Source organism: Sylvia atricapilla, chromosome 4 (assembly GCF_009819655.1).
Source record: "Sylvia atricapilla isolate bSylAtr1 chromosome 4, bSylAtr1.pri, whole genome shotgun sequence".
Classification (NCBI taxonomy): Eukaryota; Metazoa; Chordata; class Aves; order Passeriformes; family Sylviidae; genus Sylvia; species Sylvia atricapilla.
The window spans coordinates 3,282,768-3,298,311 of record NC_089143.1 but is presented as its reverse complement, the minus strand read 5'-3'; the positions used below and the strand labels follow the sequence as shown (position 1 = coordinate 3,298,311).

The 15,544-nt window shown below is 39.4% G+C and overlaps 1 protein-coding gene across 1 annotated transcript; it reads left to right on the top strand.

Annotated features, from left to right (window-relative positions):
• The first annotated feature begins 269 nt into the window (after positions 1 to 269).
• VPS37A (VPS37A subunit of ESCRT-I) lies at positions 270 to 14,350 on the top strand. The gene is made up of 12 exons (XM_066316937.1): positions 270 to 494; positions 3,799 to 3,873; positions 4,825 to 4,939; positions 5,807 to 5,907; positions 6,791 to 7,007; positions 7,999 to 8,069; positions 10,163 to 10,290; positions 10,381 to 10,439; positions 10,537 to 10,605; positions 12,549 to 12,692; positions 13,361 to 13,441; positions 13,626 to 14,350. Exons 1-11 carry the CDS (start codon positions 370 to 372, stop codon positions 13,439 to 13,441), a joined length of 1,185 nt encoding a protein of 394 aa, XP_066173034.1. The 5' UTR covers positions 270 to 369; the 3' UTR covers positions 13,626 to 14,350.
• Positions 14,351 to 15,544: the final 1,194 nt, after the last annotated feature.

The following is a 15,544-nucleotide window of genomic DNA, read 5'->3' as shown; positions in this document are numbered from 1 at the left end:
CTAACCCCGCCCCTCCGCCGCCGGGCTGGCGGGCGCGCGGCGATGACGTCACGCCTCCGGGGCGGGCGCGGGGCTAGGGGCGGCAGTGCCGCTCGGCGCGGTGCGCGTGTTGTGATGACGTCACGTCTCCGGGCGGGGCGGGGCTAGGGGCGGCGGTGCCGCTCGGTGAGGTGCGCGCGCGGTGATGACGTCACGCCTCCGGGCGGGGCGGGGCTAGGGGCGGCGGTGCCGCTCGGTGAGGTGCGCGCGCGGTGATGACGTCACGCCTCCGGGCGGGGCGGGGCTAGGGGCGGCGGTGCCGCTCGGTGAGGTGCGCGCGCGGTGCCGCCGCGGGTGCCCTCGCGCCCCTCCGGTGCCGCGGCGCGCGCCATGAACTGGCTGTTCCCGCTCGCCAAGGGCGGCGCCGCCCCCGCCTCCGCCGCGCCGCCCCCGCGCACCGGCCTCCAGCAGCAGCGGCAGCGCCAGCTCGAGTCCCTGCGCGCCGCGCACGCCTCGTGAGTGGCCGCGGCGGGGGGCGCGGGAGGGCTCCGCGCCGTGCCGGGGCCGCGCCGGGTCGGTGGCGTGGCGGTGGCGTGTCTCCGTGAGCGCAGGCGGGGGCCCGGCCGCGCCCCGGCCCTTCCCCGTGAGGCCTGGCCGGGTGCGCGCCGCCGTGAGGGTAAACAGGGCCCGGCCCCGCGCTGTGCCCGAGCGCGGTGCCGGGGGGTCGCCACCGGAGCTCGGGGGGCTGCCGGGATAATCGGGACACTAAAGTCACACCGGCTGTCGGGAGGCGGCCCCGCTGCCTGCCGTGTGGCCCGGCCCGGGGACGGGGCGTGGGTCGCCCTGTCGCTGACCCGCGTGTCGCAGAGCAAAGCCTGCTAATGGGTTATAATATCTTCAAAGTGCTGCGACTAGGTATAAAACCTCTCTGGAAGCCGCGTGTAATAGCGTAGTTCATTAAAGTTGAGAGTAAAAGAGAGCGCCGAGGAGTTGTGTGTCACAGTGGCTTTAACAGCCGTGGTGGCTTTACGAACTAGTTTTCCTAGTGTTTGGTGCTGCTTGCTAAAAACGGGCTGCTTCTAAAAAAACTAGTTTTGTTTAGATGGTCAGAAGAGGCCAGTTGTGTTTATTCCTGTTCGGCATCCACAGTTTGTAAAGCAAAAATGTTGTACTTTGTCCTGAGGTGCTCCCTCTTTGGCAGTATGTTTTGCCCTGTTTTGCTTAGTCTTTTAGGGCTCTTCACATTTTAAAAGGAGATCACATTTTATACCTTTGGAGTTATGGTTACAGTGAAGTAAGCATTCTACTGATCTACAACTTCGTAGGATTTCTGTAGAATTGGGATGGTAGCTGCCTCCAAAATAATTCAGAAAAAGGATGGAGAATGTTTCCTGTCCCATCAGACTGACACTAGGAGTGAAAGAGATATTAAATGTATTTCCAAGTTAATAACTGCAGATAGTTTGCATTTCTAATATTTTGAATTACACAGGAAACATAGATATGATGGTATTCTTATTGTTGCTTGCATAAACTTAAGTCTGTTCAGAGCCAATTTCACAGATATTTTTGAGACAGTTCACTTTTCTCAGGAGCTGTTCCTGTGGGCATATGGGAGCTTAGTTAACTTAAAAGTTTTTGTTCAGCTGGCCTTACTTGGCCTTTTGTTTACACCCACTCTTTTTAATCTGGCAGTGAGGTGGCCTCATCCTGAATTAAGTCCCCAAAAAGGGGATCAGTTTTAGCTTTTGTCAGTCAGCTTGCTGAAATGGTTTGCTGTTTGTTTGTGCAGGCACCAGCTCAAGCCCAGGCAGAGAGGGAATGGATCCAAGCACTGAGGAGAGGAATAAGCTGCCCAAATGTCATTCACTTAGGAGTGTTGTTGCCCTTCACCAAAATGCTCAAAATTCTTGGTATGATGTAGTTAACTAAGTCAAGTTTGGTTTGTGTTGTCTTAGGTCACAAAAGCTCAGGTATGTGTGACTTTAATTTCAGAAAAGCAGCTGTCTTTCTTTTATGCAGTCCCTCACAGCTTAGAAGCTTGAGAAAAAACTTTGCATTTAAAAAAGGAGATTTCTCAATTTGCTGTTGTTCTAGGCAAAGTTAAGAATGTATCATTTTTCCAGTGTACTCATTCCCACTTGGGGAAGGGGCAACTAAGGTTATTAATTCAAGGTTTTTCCTAAATAGAGTTATAACCGTTTGAACAGTTCAGTGAGATTCTGACTTTCTTGTTCCTGACTCCCTGTCTTCATCTTCCTCCCCAGTTCCCACAGGCTGTGCACATGAGTGGAGCATAATTATAGACCCAGGCTAATGAGAGGTGTGACAGATGATGACAGGAATGTGTGTGTGTGAGAGATTCCAGGGAGAATCCTTCAGTTAAAAAGGAGAAGGTGCAGACAGTGGTGTGTGGTGGAACACAGTAGAACCCTTGGTTTGAATTCTCCTGTGCTGAAGATATTTGGTATTTTCTTCAAGCAGCATGTGATCTCACAGGGAAAGAGCAACTACTGAGTTGTCTATGGGAGGAATAAGAGGGGGCTGTGGAAAGCAAGATTCATAGCTGAGTTAGTGTCTTAATCCCATTTGTTCCCCAAACTCTTAAAGTCTTAAATTCCATGCCTCAGTAGTGCAGAAAACGTTGTCAGTCCTACTCTGAACACACACTTGGAGGTAATGTGTTTTGGGTTTCTTGAGAGAGGACTTGTATGGAGTGTACCTGGCTGTGGATGGAGGAGCATTTCTGAAGTTGGATCTAAAGTTGTTTTCTGGGATTATTTGCCATTATTTGCCATTGGAGCTGTGTTTTCTCTCCTGTATAAGGGAGGCTTAGATGACAGAGAAGAGTATTACTAACCAGGTACAAGCAGAAAAAAAATACATGGAAGAGCAATCAGTCTGCTTTTGCAGTTTGTGTTGGTTCATTCTAGGATGGAGCTAATTTTCTGCCCTTCTGTCTCTTACTCTCAGCTTAGATGTGTTCTTACTGCCTAGAAATTCTGCTTCCAAGCTAAGTCTTCGTCTCCACCTCCTCCACATTACTCTCTTTCAAAACAGTCTTGCTGTGCATAGAAATTGTAGAATGCTTTGAGTATTGAAATCAACTTCCTATTAATGTTGCTCATTTCAAGAGTTTTTTCTGTCTGTAATTTACCTTTTGCAGGGAAAAACAAATTTGGATTCAGCCTTAGCAGGTTTTGTAAGGAGCATTGGTGCTTTCAGGAGGGCCTGGATCTTGGGTGTCACTGGAACTTTGTATTGTTGAAAGTAGCTCTCCTCCAGATAGTTCTTGAAAGTATTTGATGCACATAGTAAAAACTGCTGTTAAATGTTAGGCTGATCTATTGAGGAAGAATGCCTGGTCTAATAAATGTTGTGCATATGGATCTGAAGGCAGTGTTGCAGAGCAGTACTTAGTTGTGAACCTGATATAATGCCTTGGCAAAGTAAATGTTTAATCAGGTAAAATTCAGTGTATTAAAAAAACTGTGTTGTGTTGTCTTAAATTAAGTCAGGGGAGAAAGATAAGTTCAGGTTGTCAGAAGAGTGAGCAGTGTGATTTCTCCTACTGTAGTTCCTTTACTTGTGAAGATGTATGAGGTTTAAATGTTAAATCCACTATTTTTTCACTTTAATCTTAATATTCAATTTAGAACACTGAAGACTATTAGCTTATTCCAGCATTTTCAATTTTGTTCTTACAGGGCTTTTCAAAACCAAACTGAGTACAAATGTCTGAGGTCACACTTGTTTCTTTCAGACTTTTAGCTGTTACATTGACCATAAAATGGATGCTAACAATTTCTTCTTTGACAGCATTGCAGAAATACAGAAAGATGTGGAGTACCGACTGCCGTTCACTGTAAACAACTTGACAATTAATATTAACATGTGAGTTGTCTATGCACATCTTGAGAATTAAAATTGTTCTTAAAAAATAAAAATGAAGTGGTAATAGAGTATAAGAATAATAGAATTCAATCTCATAATTAATTTCAGGAGCCACGACCTGGATTTGTATTAGTGGTTATAGTGATTGGAGTGAAAGTGGCTCTGCACAAAATACAGATGTTCAGAGATCATATTTTGCTATTCTCAGTTCCTAAGAGAGCTGTGTGATTTTAGTTGAAGGTAACTGGGAGAAAATGCTTGAGGGCTCCTGGTAACTTTAATTCCCTACCACTGAAAATAAACTTGATTGGTGATTTACTAGTCTGCTGTAACTCCAAACTCTTACCCTGGTGAAGCTTCTGGATCATAACTTAAGCGATTTATTGTAATATTTCCTATGAGTTTACTTTGCTTTTGCTCTGAAAAATATTGTTAGCATTCTGTTCACAAGTTTTACTTTGGCTTGCAGAATTGGCCTGATATTCTTACAGGTTGCAAGGCATTGTATTTATAGTAATAACTTTTGAATTCAGAAATGTTGTTGTTATGCTGCAGCTTCTTTGTTGTTCCCCAGTGGTCAGAGTGTGCTGGTAACACCACAGCCGTGGGTTTGGTGCCTGTGCACTTAAGAGCTGGACTCTGATCCTTGTGGGTCCTTTCCAACTCAAAATATTCTGTGATAATTGCTCCTTTGTTATACTTAAATTTTGCCCAGTCAGTGCTCTCTTCAGTTTTGTGGAAATCTGGTATTCCAATCTGTTGGACTAATTTTGTAACTGAATAATCATTTTGTGTGCTTCGTTCATTGTAAACTTCTCCATAACTGTTCTCATGGAAAAGTAAGTTTGTGTAATTAATAAACTTTAAATTAAATTTAAATTCATGTAATTAATAAACTGCAGACTTTATCATGGAATGACACTGTAGTAATAATTATTCTTGTGTTTGCAGTTTGCTTCCACCTCAATTTCCTCAGGAAAAACCAGTCATCAGTGTTTTCCCACCTGTGAGACATCATTTAATGGACAAGCAGGGGGTATATGTGACCAGTCCATTAATAAGTAATGTATGTATCATTTGTAGTTTCACACAGATCTTCTTTTAATAGCAGTTTTAATACATGTCATACTAGATTATTGTTAATACTCCTGGTAGAAAAGATTAGTACAGATTCTAATCTCTTTCAAACTGTTTTTTGGGGGGCCTGAAGGCAGAAATTCAGAAGTATTCCACATCCTTCTAGTTATACTTTTAATCATTACTGACTTGAATATTCCATATATCTAAAACTGTTTGAAATTACAAAGGCTTAGAAAATTACTATCTTTTTTTTTTTTTGGTTATTATTAATTGCACAGTTCTTCCAACTACATTCCAGTGCATTCCAAATAAAGGAGAGGGATGCTTTAAGATGGTTTTGTAACATAGTTCTTTCCAGCCTAATCCTATTAGAATGGCGTCAAGGTTTTAGCTTTAATATTCAGGATTTTATTATGCTGTTCCTTTTGTCAATAAGAATGTGTTATTTTTTTGGAGTGGATGGAGGTTCTGACTCTTTCAGAATGCAGTTAATTCCTTTGTCCTCAGATATTTTAATTTTTTTCTTCTGTTCTTTGTACAAATGTAAATTGGTAACTAAAGTGGGGTTTTTTGGTTGTTCAACAGAAGTGCAGTACTTCATTGACTGCACTGATAATGGAATATACAAAAGACTTCTAATTTCTGTTCAGTTTTAGGTGGCTTTATCACTTTATTTGGTGTTTATACATACACATTTTGGATTAGCTGTTATGTCTGAAATAGCTTTTCAGCCCTGTCATGTGGGTATAATAAACCGTCAAGTTCAGCACTTGAACACTTCAACAATTTTGAAGTTCTTGGATTCCAGACATAATTTTTCTTCTTGATTGGATTTTGTTTTGTGTTTTCCCAGTTTACAATGCATTCAGATCTTGGAAAAATTATTCAGAGTTTACTGGATGAGTTTTGGAAGAATCCTCCAGTTCCAGCTCCTAGCTCAACATCATTTCCATAGTAAGTTATCTAAACATAACAAATGGACCTATGTCTATTAAGTTTTTAAAAAGAGACTAAACCAATTATAAGGAGGGCAGGGACAGGAATAATGTAATGGATATATTGGAAAAATTAGATTCCCTGTCCTTGCACAATTTCATGTGTATGCTTTATGATCTGATGGTTATGAGAAGAGACACTAGATTTCATTGGAGTTACTGTATCAACAGGCCTGATACAACTTTATATCTGTTTTCTTGAAAAAGATGTTTTTACATTATCAGGTGAAATCTGGAATTTGCTGTAGCTCATGATCTGAGCAGTTGTGTTTTTTCATATTCTGTTCATAGTCTCCCAGGCTTAGGGCAGCTTCTCTTGCACCATGTGCAGCAGAAATTGTGTGGTTTAAAGAATTGTATTAAATTCAAATTGTATCAGTACAACTGTGGTTCTCATGGCTGACAGTGATACTAAGTTTAGATGTGCTGCAGTTGAGAATTAAAAAAAAAATTAATGTTATTTAGAAGTAATTACATGTGTGTTGCCCAAGCTATTAAGGTCTATACCATGAATAAGAACTAATGCATGCCACAGATGCTTTTCTCACAACTTAAGGATGGAAACAATTTAAAATTATGCTGTCATAAATTTTTGAGTAGTTTTCTCATAATTAAAAATGTAAGTGTCTACAAAAATGCAGATTCATAGAGCTCTATACTATATTGCAGTATTAGCCAGACTTACTACACTGCAAGTGACTGAGAACAAAAAATACAATGTTCATGGCCACTTGAAAATTCATTCTTGCACCTTATCATTTGAATTATAATTACCAACCCACACAGAAGAAACGTGCTGTAAGCAGTTGGTCGCTCATGGTTGTGGTTTCGTTTGTTTTTAGCCTTTTCAACAAACCAGCTGGAATGCCTCCTTTTGCTCCTCAGGGGTTTCCATTCCTCCCTCCATACCCACTTCAAGAACCAAACAGAACCCTGGCAGCCATGCCTGTTTCTGAAGCAGTTCCTTCAAGCTACACTACAGATAAACCTGCTGCTCCCTCCTATGGCTTGATTGCTGATCTGCCACTGCCTGTTCCAACAGCAGAGACAGTGCTTCAGGTCTGTGTGCTGAGTTTTGCTGCCTAAGCTGTCAGACTCTGGCTGTAAGTTCCCTTAAGGGCACACAAGGCATTGCTGTAAAACTCAAGGAAGCTCTTGAGCGAGTTCACTTCATTGTTTTGCTGGTGCTAGGAAAACAAAACAGTTATTCTGGCTTCGATGAAGAATGTTTTAGAGCTTAAAGTCAGAGCAACAAGTTTGTCTGAGTTTCAGTGAACTAGTGGTGTGCTAAAGATCTTTGATTATAGGGGGTTTTGTTTTGGAGCTGCACTCCCCCACATGCAGCTGTAGCTGTATTTACAACCACAGAAAATGTTTTTTCTTTCTTTCTTTCTTTCCTGCTCAGAACTTATTGGGTGAGGGCAATGTGCAATCTCAAGTCCTTATATGTAGAGTTTTATCTAGTATGTTTATAGTCAAACTCTCTATTGCTGATAGACTCTGGAAGGAATTTTAGTTTTAGTAAAACTTTTTATCTAAATGTTTAGTCTTTAAGAAAATCATGTTTATAAAAATAAAAGTTTTCTTGGGCTTGGAGGGCACTTTTCCGGCTTTGTAGAACTTAGGTTTCCTACATTCTTTGGAGACAATTGTTTTTTCCTTGTCTAAAGCATTTATTTTCTGAGGGATTATAGCTTTAAAGACCACATGAAAGAGATCAAAATGTCAAATCTCCTCCTCTGTTCTCACTTCCCTGAGTTTTACTCTTCCTGTGTGTTTCCTCAGTCATCCAGCTATTTTCAAACGAAGGACATGGCAAAACAGAATTATTTTCCTTCAAAACTGAATCATCTTTTATGACATGCTATCCCAAACTTCTTCAAGCATTTTGTTGAGTTGTTTTCTGTTCAGAGACTACTTACTGCTCTTAATGCTTTTCCTGCTTTTCTTCTTGCTGGAAAATACCCATCTTCAGTTTTTGATTAATCGGGTTAGATATCAAGAAATTGCACGTCAAAAACCTACTAAGCCTTTCTAAACTTTGATTCAGGTTGGCCAGAATGGATTTACATACAAGATGCCTGATGTTCCTGATACCTTTCCAGAACTCTCAGAACTAAGGTAAATTTTCAGAAGGCAGCTGAACTTTCCATAGGTATTAAAAGGCATTTACTGCTGGCCTGTATGAGATATTTTGTCAGAAGTCTGTACCTGTCACTGAAAGGGTTTTGGAGAAATTATACTTAGAAGAACTACCACGTACTAAAGTATTTGAGTCAGAAAATAACCTGGCTTTGTATTCAAATTCTTCTTCAGGGTTATATTGGCAGCAACAGCACTTGATTCAACACCAGAAAAAAGAGTATTTATTTTTACTTTTCCTAGCTATCAGTGGTTTGCTGTTTTCTGAAGCCTTGCCAAGGACTTAATTTCTAGTAATTCAATAAGCCAAACTTTTGAAGGAGGAAATGGGACAGGTTCAAAAGGCTGGTTTAAAAGTTACATTCTCTTAAAGTCCAAAGGACAAGGTAAATGGTGAACTGTTTTGTGAGCAGCTCAGCATGGTCAGGGGAGGGCTGGACAAATCCAGGTGCCAACTGTCCCAGTGCAAATCCCTGCTACATCTAAATACTTTATACACAAATATTTTCATCACTTGCACATTATTCAAACAAAGTGTATTAGTTACTACTCCCAGCAGCTTGCTCAGGTCTAACAAAACTGCTTCCTAGATCAGTTTTGTGGGATAGAACGGGTCACAAATTCACTACAAACTTCTTCAGATCTCACTTCTTTCTGGTGGTGTCATAGTTCAGCAATTCAAAACTCTGTCCTTTCAACTGGGGGTTTTTTGTGGGTTGGGTTTTTTTGTTTCTCTTTTCCTTTGACACCTTCCAAAAAGAGCCTGTTCAGTTTAGCTGACTTACCTTTTAAGTTCTAGCAGCATCCTTATTACATAACAGCAAGCTAAGATTTTTGCCAGGAAGTGTAATTTGTTTAAACAAAACATTCTAATCAAGCCTGGTCCTTTTAAGAAGACTGGATTAAAATTCCATGATCCTTTTGTTGGTAGTTGAGTTGAATGATAGTGATATTGCAGCTGCTCTGAATAGTTCTGTTCTGTGTAGGTGGCACGGTTTTGGTGGCTGGGGGCCTTTTGAGTGGCCTTTGTGAGAAAGGGTCAGCAGCTGCCCCTGTGCCAGGCACAGCAGGTTTGGCAGCAAAGCTGAGTCCATAAGTGAAGCAGGCACTGCCTCTGAAAGGCATTTTAGAAAGAGAAAAGCCAGTGAGGATTGAGGGGAGAAATAGAAAAGTGCAATAATCCTGCAAACACCAAGGTCACAGAACAAGGGGGAGAAGGAGGTGCACCAAGTGCCAGAGCAGTTACTTTTCTGCAGCCTACAGAAGTTCTGGAAAAGACCACAGCAGAGCAGGTGTTTTAAAAATGTCCTCTGTAGCTGTAAGAGGACTGTGCTGGAGCAGTTAGCACACTGCAGTCCAGGAAGGAGCCCAGATTGAAGCAGGCTGATATGCCCTGGAGGAAACTGCAGCCAGGTATTACCCAGACTGAAATAGTCTCTCCTGGCAGGAACTGATTCAGTCTGTGGAGCAGGGGTGAACTGTGAGAAGGAAGGAGAAGCAGAGATAAACTTTTAAAGACTGGCTGTTACACTTGCAATTCCCCCTTGCCCCAAGGAGCAGGAGGCAGGGAGAGGTAGTGTTGGAAATGAAGGAATGAAGTTGAGCTGGAGGAAAAATGCAGTGACATGTTGTAGTTTTTGCCTTTCTCACTATCCAACTCTTACTGTAATTGACAATAAATTCAGTTAAATTTTTTCCAGTGTGTTTTTTTGTGTGATTGTAGTTGGTAAGTGATCTCGCTGTTTTTTATCACAACCCCTGAGATTCTCCTCCACAGTTGAGGGGCACTAAGAGAGCACCTAAGTGGCCATCTGATAGCTGGACACATACAGAGTAGCATTATGAAAAGTAAGGCTTGAAATAGGAACTACTCTTCAGCATGTTGCTTTTTAAAATCACTGCTGCATATAATAGATTCCACAATCCAGGAGAAAGGGGAAAAATTAGTTGTGGTCAAGTGTCTTGTATTTGTAAAGCCCTAAAAAATGCCTTAGACTTCAGCAGAAATGAATCACTTTGCGTGTGATGTTTCCTGTTAGATTTAATTGTACTTTCTTTCTGTTTGAATGCAGTATATCACAGCTGACCAGTATGAATGAGCAAGAGGAGGTGTTACTGGAACAATTTGTGACTCTTCCACAACTGAAGCAAGTCATTTCTGATAGAGATGAGTTAGTGAAAAGCATTGAAGAGCTGGCAAGTAAGCTGTCAAAATGTTAACGTGTGTGTCTGTGTTCTGTGAACTAAATCCTTTAAAAAAAAAAATAGTAATGGTGGTTTTATTTTCCAGAAAAAAACTTGTTGCTGGAGCCTAGTCTCGAGGCAAAAAGGCAGACGGTGTTGGATAAAGTGAGTGAATAATAAAATCATCTTCAGAAGTATTAGTGGTAATATCTGGGGGTTTTTTTCCCCAAGGTGGTAATGTTCTTTTTCTTCTTCCTTCCAGTATGAGCAACTCACGCAAATGAAAGCAGCCTTTGAAAAAAAGATGCAAAGACAGCATGAGCTTAGTGAGGTATAATTCCTATATGTCATCCTGTAAGAAAACACTTCAAAATATGAAGTTTTGATTTGTCTCTTTAACCATTAAAATATTTTTTGGTTAAACTCTCATTAAATATGAAGAAGATTAAATACTTCATCGAGTATGAAAAAAATGGGATGATGTAGCAAAAAGTTGAAAGCAAAACAGTGGGTTTTTTGGTTGGGTTTTTGTTTTTTACTGCTACAATAGAAGCAAAGTTGGAAGAAAAGAGTGGTGCACATATAGAGCTGTTTAGTACAGTCCTGGTCCAAACCAGTTTTAAGAACAGAATATTTTTAAAGGAGGCTTGTTCAATTAATGGCACTCATTTAACATAATGAGCTTGTAAAACTGTACCAGATGAAAGTGCTCAGTGACTTCAGGAAATGAAATTCTGCACTTCAGGCAGTATGTTCTATGTGCTGTCAAATCTTGCACATTCTACAGCACAAATAGGTTCAGAAAGTATTGGAGAAGGCAGATAATTTCTTGGAATGTTTACCAGGGTACTCATTAGAAGATGTAACTTCTAATGAACCACTTCCTGCAGTAAAATCTTCATGATTTGCAAGACTGGTCACCTGAGAATGCAACAATCTATCCAATTAGCATGCATAGTATCTGAATTTCAGAATGCACCCAAAATTACAAAATACAAAATAAAAAAAAGGGGAATAAAAAAGAAAAAAAAGTTGCATGACAGCAAACCAAATGATTTCATAGGTGATCTAAAGGTGTTAAAAGCTTCCTCACTGAAAATCAAAATACTCTAATTTCTACTGCCTCCTTTAACTTTAAAGTGGGCACAGGTAGTTGACATCAATAAACCTTCTATTTTTGCAAGAAACCACTTAAGAACAGGACATAATATCCCACTGCTGTAGTCCCTTTTCTTTTTTTTCTAAGTTATTCAATTTAATGATGGATAGGAGGCTGAGAGTTGAGGATTAGCAGCAGAATTTTTCTGCCTTTTTCCCCTGTATGTGCTGTTATCTTCATGTAGTGATGTTTGCTCTGTGCTGCCTGGTATCTCCTGCTCTCTTTCCTTCAAATTTCCAGACAAGTAATTTTACTTGCACTGTGAGTGGATTTTAGTCATCTTTTATTAGAGCAAACTCTCCCATGTTTTGTACAAAATGAATTTAACAGGAAATTGTTGATTACATTAAGGTTTTAAAGTACAGAAGTAAAAGATATTTTGCAGGATTGATGAAGGTTAGGCCAAGCATCTAAAATCTATAAATCACCTTAATTTTGCAGTTCTGGCTCTGTACAGACTCCTACTGGATGTGAATCATGTCCTGATTAACTGCCTAGACATATTTGAGAAAAAATAATGAAATTGTATGCAATAAACAAACAGAAGTAAGGTTTGAGGTTTATAAGAACAGAAAAATGAGTGTACTGATTTTCATTAGCAGCCCATCTACTTCCTGAGTAAGTGCCTTCTGCTTTCCTGTCTTCTTCTCCACAATCATTTCAAGGGTATTGAAAAGCTTAACAGTATGTGGATTTTGACCTTTTTATACTTCTCAGGTTAACTGATTTTCAAAAGTAGACCCTCCCTATTTATTGAAGAGACTTGAAATGTTAGTTCTACTCAGAAATTATACACCTGAGAACTTGTCAGATTTCCAAGCTGGATGCTTTCTACAGAGTAGGGTAAAAGTTGAAAATTTTTATTCCTTTGTGTGAATGATCATGTATCAGGACCTAAACTAGCAACACTTTCCCCACATTGAATCCTTTCTAGTTTAACAAAAAAGGATTACTGTGCTGTACCTTGGAGATGGAACTTCATCTGGTTACTTAGGCTTTTATGTAATAAAAGTGCTCTACCCACATATTCCATATTTATATAGTCATTTATCTTCTTGGAAATGTATATTTTAATGGACAGCTAAATATTACATTGGACTTTTTTATTTTCTTAGAGTTGCAGTCCAAGTGCTCTGCAGGCCAGACTGAAAGTAGCTGCTCATGAAGCTGAAGAGGAGTCTGACACTATTGCAGAAGACTTCTTGGAAGGCAAAACAGAGATAGATGACTTTCTCAGTAGTTTCATGGAAAAGAGAACGGTATGTAATACACAAACAGTTCTAATCCAAGGCACGTACAACACATAGTGAATAAATTTAGGACTTTTTTTAAAGTTTGATCAGTCCTGTGGTACAGAACAGTGATTTAGTGAGCTTTGACAGAAGAAAAAAATATCCTTAAATGGCTTCAGTCTATTTAGACTATAATCTGCATTCCAAAAGCATCTTTTAAGATGGGAGTGCAAAGGTCTTCATGTGTTGTTGCAGACATTTTTGTGCCAATTTCTTCTATATCTTGTACAGATAATAGGGGAACATGGCCACATTATAAATTTCAAATTTGAAAGGTTGACATAAACTGACATGTTGCATTAAACAACATTAATGTTTATTCTAAATTCAGAACAAATTCTGTTGATGAGGTTGAAAAACCACCATTCTTGCTCATGCTGGGACAAAAGTAACTTACCAAGTAGTTTACCTTTCTTTAAAGAAAGAAGTTTACCAAGTAGTTTACCAATAAATGCATTTTGTAACATTGGAAACAATCCTCTTGTAAGCAGTTTTGAATAGAATGTTATCAATACAGGAGGGTTTTCTTTCTTTAGGAAAGCCTGTAAAATAGCTAAATCATTAAGGAGAAACTGCAGCAAGCATTATAAAAAAATCTGCTTTTAGAATTCAGTCTTGTGTGTTTTGTTTCACAGCTCTGCCACTGCAGACGAGCCAAAGAGGAAAAACTTCAACAGGCAATAGCAATGCACAGCCAATTTCATGCTCCACTATAGGTAAACTTGGTTTATTAAACAATTTACCTCAACAATTTACCTGCAATGGATTTGTTACAGTGTTTAGTGTTCTCATAACACTTTCTGTGGGAATCAAGTATGTTCTGCATCTCTTGTTACTTGTATTTAAAATATAACTCCTGGAGAAATTAAAATCTCTAATTGTGTAAATTTGTCTTTACAGACTTCCTGCAAACTACACCTGCCAAGAGAACGAATGAAAAACCCAATAAAGCACACTTTTTATTAACTATGATTTGCAAATAGGCATCTCATCTGATCTGGTTGTATTTATAGAAGAGATTGTATACAGAGTTGGGATGGTTTTTGTACAAATTAGAATGTCTCTTTCTATTCTCATTGTACTCAAAAATCCTTCTATTGCAATCTTTGCATTAATTTCTTGTATTTATTGTTGATAGTTATAATATTTAAGTTCCCTGCTGCTATACTCCATTATTCAGAGATTAAATATCTAAACATGTAATTTTGACTAGCTTTTTACATTTTTATAAAAGACATAATTCATATCTTTTGTATTTTGAACTTTAACCATAGATTTGGCTTAATCTGTGGAAGACTTTCAGTGTTGCTAGGACTTTGGAAACTAAAGAAATTCTTAATGGAGATTGACAGTGGATTCACAAGCTGTCTTTTCTTGAAGCCAAAATATCAAAGAACAAGTTTTTTTTTACTTCTAAATAATACTAGAAAACGAAGTATAGCTTGTACTGTGTTTTGGATAAATAGATTGGGGATTAAGCAAAGGATGTGTTGGAGCAAATTATATTGGAATCAAAGTAGAATAAATGATATCTGCATAGATTTGGTATGTTAGTAGCACTGATGCACTGATTTCAAGAGTGGCTTGGTACCTACCACTAATTAAACACAATTTTCATCTAACAATTTCATTTTCTTTTTCTTTGTTCATAAAGGAATAATAATCAGGTCACCTTCCTGTTTCTGTTTTATGCAATATAAATATGTTCATCATGTGAGGACCTCAGAAACACTTTACAAAAACTAGTTCTGAAGTTCTTTGGAAAATAGTTACTTTTTCCTAATTTTAAGAAGCAAAACTAATTCAGTTGGAGCTGCATGGTGTCATATGGTAAGGCAAGTGATTGAATTTGGAAGTGAAACTTAATTCTGCACTTTAATGAATGAATCTTGCCTCTGGTAAGCTGACAGTCTTGGGATGGGAGCACATCTGGTGAAAATGGATAGGACCAAATGCAGTGTTCTGTAGGAGAAAAATACAGCCCCTAAATACATGCATGTGTTTTCTCTCTTGCTATTGTGAGAAGACACATTCTTTTTCTTAACCTTCTCAATGCATTAGACATTCAAAGAGGAAGGAGGAGGAGGAGTAGAAGGAATTGTACAGTTTTGAGAGTTAAATAGGATAAAGTGCTGATCAAGTAATGTATCAGAAATCCTGCTTCTTTCTTTCAGGAAGCAGTCTGGAGATAAACCTCTTAGCCAAGGCTCTACCTGTGTGTTACTTAGCTATAGGATGGCAGGTTCAAGCCTTAAACTACAGTCCAAGCATGTGCTTCTCCATATCACTGATCTTCAGTCCTAAACTTGATACTCTTCCAGCAAAATGTGCTATTTCTGAGTGGAGAAAAGTGAGGAAGGAGAATCATGTAAGTGCAGGAAGTTTGTTCCACAGGCTGGTGTGTCTTCAGTCTCAGCCCTGCCATTTGTTACACTTGTGTGATTGTCCTAAGCTGTTGCTTTTTAGGGTGAGTAAACTATTCACTGGTATTTTTTATAGGACTTATTTTAAAGCTGATCCAAATGCTGAGATTAGATGTCCCAAGAAAATAGATCTGTGGTCCAAATTAAAGATACTTAGGTGTTTGAAAAAAATAAATCAGCACTTTATAAGTGGAGTGGTGAAGCAATAATTTTAGAGGATCTTATTCCAAAAATGTGCTGCTTGTATATTGACATAGCACTCCTGCTGATGTGCTAACTGAAGCCTTAGATTATGTAAGCATCCAAGTGGTTCTGGACTTGTGTCTCTGAGTAGTGTCATTTCTGCAGCTCTGGAGAAGAGTTAGATGTAAGCCATCACTGTTACCTTCTTGGCAA

Bases quoted from the DNA above. Each gene is read 5' to 3' on its own strand.
- VPS37A (XM_066316937.1), top strand. From the start codon at position 370: ATGAACTGGCTGTTCCCGCTCGCCAAGGGCGGCGCCGCCCCCGCCTCC. The intron at 495-3,798 runs GTGAGTGGCCGC...CTTCTTTGACAG, and splicing joins CTGCGCGCCGCGCACGCCTC to CATTGCAGAAATACAGAAAG. The intron at 10,291-10,380 runs GTAAGCTGTCAA...TTTATTTTCCAG, and splicing joins AAGCATTGAAGAGCTGGCAA to AAAAAAACTTGTTGCTGGAG.